Source organism: Centruroides sculpturatus, unplaced genomic scaffold, assembly GCF_000671375.1.
Source record: "Centruroides sculpturatus isolate CEXI.00-Female unplaced genomic scaffold, Cexi_2.0 scaffold430, whole genome shotgun sequence".
In the NCBI taxonomy this organism is placed as follows: domain Eukaryota; kingdom Metazoa; phylum Arthropoda; class Arachnida; order Scorpiones; family Buthidae; genus Centruroides; species Centruroides sculpturatus.
In genome coordinates, this window is record NW_019384725.1 from 393,749 (window position 1) to 399,748 (window position 6,000).

Below are 6,000 nucleotides of genomic sequence, written 5' to 3' on the forward strand. Positions count from 1 at the left end.
TGATACCACAACGAGATCTCGCACCACGTCAAAATCTTCCTAGGGCAGTCTCTGGTTCAGCTCGTGAAAAGTTTTCTTTCCAATTCGGCCCAGGGCGAAAACTGTTGGCCACCCCTGCTCTAGCTGTTTATTGAATAAGTGCTGATAGTTTAAAAATTTGAGTCTGCAAGGTCCAAAATGTAAAAAAAAAGTTGACCATTGCACAACAGATTGTAAAGTATCAAAAAAAACTATAAATCTCAGTACTAGACTTTCAGACTACAAAACAAAAGTTATAATTTCAACAACAATAATTTGTATAAATCTCAAATATTAAAAATTTCAAATTCAATATTTATAACAATAAAGTGCTTAATTACAAAAATATAATTACTGAAAATCTCAATCTAATTAGGAAAAAGAACTTAGCAGAAGAAAAACCCTTGATCAGGACCAATTCAATCAATCATTTATCAATAGTGTATAGTTCCACAGTTATGCACTGACCAGGAGGAGTGAAGTCTAGCTTGGTGAAAGTCTAGAATCGTCATCACTGTTCATTTCCATATTGAATATGTTTACAAAAAAAATGTTTTCAAACTACTATCTGGTTACAAAATATAGTACATTATTTAATATTTTAATCATTTTTAAACCGTAAATTAGTGGGATACAATTTCATTCATTATGCAAATATTAGTATGTGATTATGCAAATAATGTACTAGCTGGAAGTGTTGAGATAGCAGTTGAGATTTAACATTATTTATTATCAAATATTTTTTTTAATTATGTAACTAAATAACTGTAAATAAAAATCTCTTGCTACCTGACAAATCTACTTTCAGAAATAAAACTATGTTACCCTGTGTAAATTGAATTTTTATCCACATTATTTGAAATTTGTTAGATTAATACAGTTTATAAATTGATAAGAAACATGTTAATCAATAGTAGTATATTGTACAGCAAGCAAATAGTCTTCCACTAAATGTTAATTGTTTTAATTACTATCTAGTATTTTATGGAGTGTTGCTAAATCTTTTGCTTTTTGCTTGTTTTGCTAAGTCTATTTATAGGTGAATACTTTTGTTTTCTTGTTATGATTTGTTATGGACAGTTCTCCCAATGATATGGTTATATTGTTTATTAATTTTTAATTTATAGTGCTGCCACAGATGTATTTTTGTAAATCCAATTGTAATATTTATAGTTGTTTAATCTAATCAATTTATAAGTTTTGTATTACTTGTAATATATTAATGTAATTGTTTTGTGTACAGATTTATATCTTTCCACATCACAGGTCATATAATCAAGTATGCTATTAAATTATTTAAACATTTAGCATTTAAAACATTGGTTAAGGCTAATAATTTCCTATTATCAACCATATGTTGAGACTAATTGAAAAAAAAAAAAAGCCTATTTATGATAACTATTATTAAGATAATGTTAACTACAACCAAAATTGATTACAACAAGCAAAATTTCATAATTGTTTTTAACGTATAGTACATGTCACTTCTGATAACATTAAAAAATTGACAATATCATGATTACAAAAGCAGATTCTAATTTAGCTTTATCTTACATATATATTTATAAATCTGCATAATTTTAAAAATAACATATGCATTACCTTAGATTTTGGAAGTTCCCAATTATGTATATCAGCTTTAAAAGAGCCACAAATGAGCACATATACTACAACTAATAAGTTAACAACAGTAAATACATTATTCAATTTTGATGACTCCTTTACTCCAAATGAAAGCAAAACTGTTAATAGCATAACAATTCCAAAAGCAAAAAAATCAGGATAAGATGACATGTTTGGAATATCTATTGGCATTACTTTTTCAAAAAAATTCTGTATTTTATTCCCAATCAAAGAGTCAACATAGCCACTGTAACCTCTGGCAACTGATGCAGTTCCAATGGCATATTCCAGGATGAGATTCCATCCAATAATAAATGCAATAAACTCTCCAACTGTAACATAGCTGTAAACATAAGCCGATCCTGCTTTTGGAACTCTCGCTCCAAATTCTGCATAACAAAGACCTGCAAAAACTGATGCAAGAGCAGCAATAAAATATGATAAAGTAACAGCTGGTCCAGCTTTAGTACTAGCAATTTGCCCAGCTAGAACATACATTCCAAGTCCCAGCGTACTACCAATTCCTAAGAAAGTTATATCAAATACATTAAGACATCTACTGAGTCGCGTTTCGTGCAAACCTCTTTCACTNCACAAATGAGCACATATACTACAACTAATAAGTTAACAACAGTAAATACATTATTCAATTTTGATGACTCCTTTACTCCAAATGAAAGCAAAACTAAAATAAAAAAAAAATAAAAAAAATAGATAAATACAAAAACTAAAATTAAAAACTTTATTTCAATAATATGTTTAAAAATTAAAATTAACAAAAATTAATTAATATAATAGCACTTAATGTAATAAATCATGCTTTATTGCCAAATAAAAGCATTAAAAGAATTTGTTTTATTACAAATCAAATAATAAAATATTTAAATAATTATATTGTAATTTCAATGATCGCTTCTCGGCCTTATGGCTAAGATCAAATGTGTAATTTCAATGATGGTTGAATGGCTGAAAAGTAAAGGAATCAGCCTGCTAGTCTCAGGTATGCTAGGTTCACTGAATTCTCAGAAATTTTTGTAATTTGTTACACACTGTTCTTCACTTCCAGATGTTTTATTATGTGTACCTGGACAAATCTATGATGACTATGAAGTGTCCACTGGACAGAAATACAGGGTGTTCTGTGAGAAAGTGGCAATATTTTTTCAGCATGTTCTAGAGACCTAAGGAATCCAAAAATTTCCTATAAACATAAGGTGACCAATCATCCTCCTTTAGGGAGGACAGTCCTCCTTTTGTAAGTTCCATCCTCCCTCAAAAAGTGTCTTCCTACATGTCCTTCTTTTCAATATTTGAAGACTAATCTGTAAATCTCCATATTTGATTGATGCTGAGCCGAGCCGTCACATGTGATGTGATGTGTTTGCATTTGACATGACGGATCATCAAGGCTCAGTACAGTGTGGCAAGACATGATTATGAGATGAATGCATTCTGCACGGGAAACCTTGAAAAAGCATGCCGCACACAAGTGGCTTTGTTTACTTCTTTCTGAAACACGACATGGCACATACGCATGCAGTAGAGTTTACTATAGTGTATTATTGTTGTAATGAATAAAATATTTCTTTTATTTACAATAATTTTTCTTTCAACTTATTTGTGTCCTCCTTTTCATTGTAAAAAAGTTGGACACCTTAATAAACATAGACCTTCAAGCACATTGTTTCAGTGCTAGGAGTTAAAATTCAGATTAATTGTGTTTATGATATTTTTGGGCCATATATCTTTCAAACACTCTACAAAATATTGCCACTTTCCCGTGGAACATTTTGTATACTAGCATTGTCTCTCATTTTAAAGGGTAACAGCATATTATAAAACTTTTGTGAGGAATGAAATTACCATTATTAAAAATAAATAATTTAGTAATTAATATAAAATTATATACCTTTTATGAAGTACAAAATAGTCAGCATATTACATTAAAAATTTATAATGAATGTCTGCTTTAAATTTCTTATTATTTTAAACCTTTAATTAATAATTTTACATAATTATAAAGATAAAATATATATGCAAAGAAAAAAAAAAAAAATCACCTGTTAATAGCATAACAATTCCAAAAGCAAAAAAATCAGGATAAGATGACATGTTTGGAATATCTATTGGCATTACTTTTTCAAAAAAATTCTGTATTTTATTCCCAATCAAAGAGTCAACATAGCCACTGTAACCTCTGGCAACTGATGCAGTTCCTATTAATATTAATAACAATAATAAATAAAACTACGGTATTTATTTATTACTTATCATTTAAAAGAAATAATAGAATAATGCTAAGATAATTCAATGCCGAAACATTCTATAATTAAAAAAATATATATACCAATGGCATATTCCAGGATGAGATTCCATCCAATAATAAATGCAATAAACTCTCCAACTGTAACATAGCTGTAAACATAAGCCGATCCTGCTTTTGGAACTCTCGCTCCAAATTCTGCATAACAAAGACCTGCAGAAGAATTAAATTATTTTAAAATATTTAAGATACTTGATTTTAATAGTAACTATAAACAAATGATTTAGGAATTTAACAATTTCAAATATTAAGTTAATAATTTATTTATATATATTTGGGAATTAACATTATTACCTGCAAAAACTGATGCAAGAGCAGCAATAAAATATGATAAAGTAACAGCTGGTCCAGCTTTAGTACTAGCAATTTGCCCAGCTAGAACATACATTCCAAGTCCCAGCGTACTACCAATTCCTGTAAAGCAATGTAAAAATTAATTTGTTGAATAAAACAATGTAATTTTTCACAAAAATGAGTTTGCAAATAAGTTTACTACAAAATATAAAAATAGCATTTTAAAACACTACCCCAGAGATTAGTGTTGCCATCAGGCTGGTTTTAAATTCCTGGTCCAGATTAATTATTAATTTGTCTGGTTTTCATAAAAATTGTGAAATTATGACAAAAAATAAATTTATAAAAATATTTGCAATTATTTTGCAAATATTAGGTTTGTTCCAACACAAGTCCCTAACTGGTTTAAAACTGGCATGTGCATTGTTCAGTTATTAGCTGAAAATGACATTGCACATGCCTCATATGGTTTTAAATTCAAACCAGTCAGGAATTTGTGTTTCAACACATCTATTGTAAAGCAAATGTGAGTTTCAGTTTACAAGTTTATAATTTCTATTTTAATTATTTAATATGACAACTCAAGAAATTGAAAACTCAAAAAAGAGGAAGTAAACTTGTAAATTTAATAAAGATAGGCTGACACAAAAGAAATTTCAAAAATAGTTACAACCTGTTCAAGAATCTTATGAAATAGTATTGCAAATACAACACTTAACTATGTTTAATGTAAAGTGGGATGGTGTAAAAGCTGAAATCTCACATGGAAGCAAATACTCATAAGCAAAGAGTATCTTTACTTGCTTGTAACTCAAATCTTATCCAATTATTTCAACAGGAGTCCTAAATTTGATGATCAGGTAACAACAGCAGAATTGACACAAGTTCATCATGGTGTAAAGTCATATCACAGTTATTTATCCATAGAATGTGGAAGTAAAGTTAGCAATTCCATATTTCCCGACATGATGGTTTGTAAAAATATAAGTCTTGGGCATATAAAAATTGAATCTATTGTGCAAAACATATTAGCTCCATATGCTCTTGAATTAATTATATCTGTTGTGAAGCATTTACCATTTAATGTTGCCACAGATGCTTCTAATAAACGTAATAAAAAATTGTTCATGCTTTGATAGATTTTAAACAAACATGGAGTGAAACCACTGAAGAAATTTTTAATGTTATAAAATCAGCAATTGAAAATACAGGATTACCAATTGAAAATATCACCTCATTTGGAGCTGATAATGCACCAGTCAATTTTGGGTGTAAATCTTCAGTTATGAAATTAAAAACAATTAACAATAATTTAATAAAAGCTAATTGTAACTGTCATATTCTTTATAATACTGCTAAATATGCATTAAAAACAATGAAATATGATGTAAAAACTTTAGTATTAAAACTCTATAGCGAATTTTCATTGAGTACCTGCAACATCAAAGAATTAAGAAATTGTTTCAATTTCCTGGAACAGTCATACTATGAAACTCTGAAGCATATTTCTACTAGATGGGTAAGCTTATATAAAGCTATTGATAGGTTACTGAAAAATTGGCCTATTACCCTTTATTTTATAAATCAGGGAGAAGAAGAATGTAATCCTACAATCTGGACATTTGTGCAACATCATGAGAATAGTATTAATGATGAAAAATCCTTACCAGAACTGATGTTATATTTTGTACATTCTTTTTACATATTTTATATTAATTTATATATATATTAAATTTATATAT

The 6,000-nt window shown here is 28.5% G+C and overlaps 2 protein-coding genes across 2 annotated transcripts in view; both read right to left on the reverse strand.

Moving 5' to 3' along the window:
* Positions 1–2,223, reverse strand: part of LOC111628111 (cationic amino acid transporter 2-like) — a 50,546-nt gene extending 48,323 nt beyond the window's left edge. The window contains exon 1 of the mRNA XM_023371834.1: positions 1,621–2,223. Coding sequence (XP_023227602.1) covers positions 1,621–2,139 — 519 coding nt within the window. The 5' untranslated portion in view covers positions 2,140–2,223. The remainder of the gene's footprint in view (positions 1–1,620) is intronic.
* The window catches only part of LOC111628098 (cationic amino acid transporter 2-like), a 9,593-nt gene continuing 5,767 nt past the window's right edge, over positions 2,175–6,000 (reverse strand). The window contains exons 3-6 of the mRNA XM_023371821.1: positions 4,259–4,378; positions 3,989–4,117; positions 3,702–3,857; positions 2,175–2,326 (exon numbers count right to left, since the gene is read on the reverse strand). Coding sequence (XP_023227589.1) covers positions 2,175–2,326; positions 3,702–3,857; positions 3,989–4,117; positions 4,259–4,378 — 557 coding nt within the window. The remainder of the gene's footprint in view (positions 2,327–3,701; positions 3,858–3,988; positions 4,118–4,258; positions 4,379–6,000) is intronic.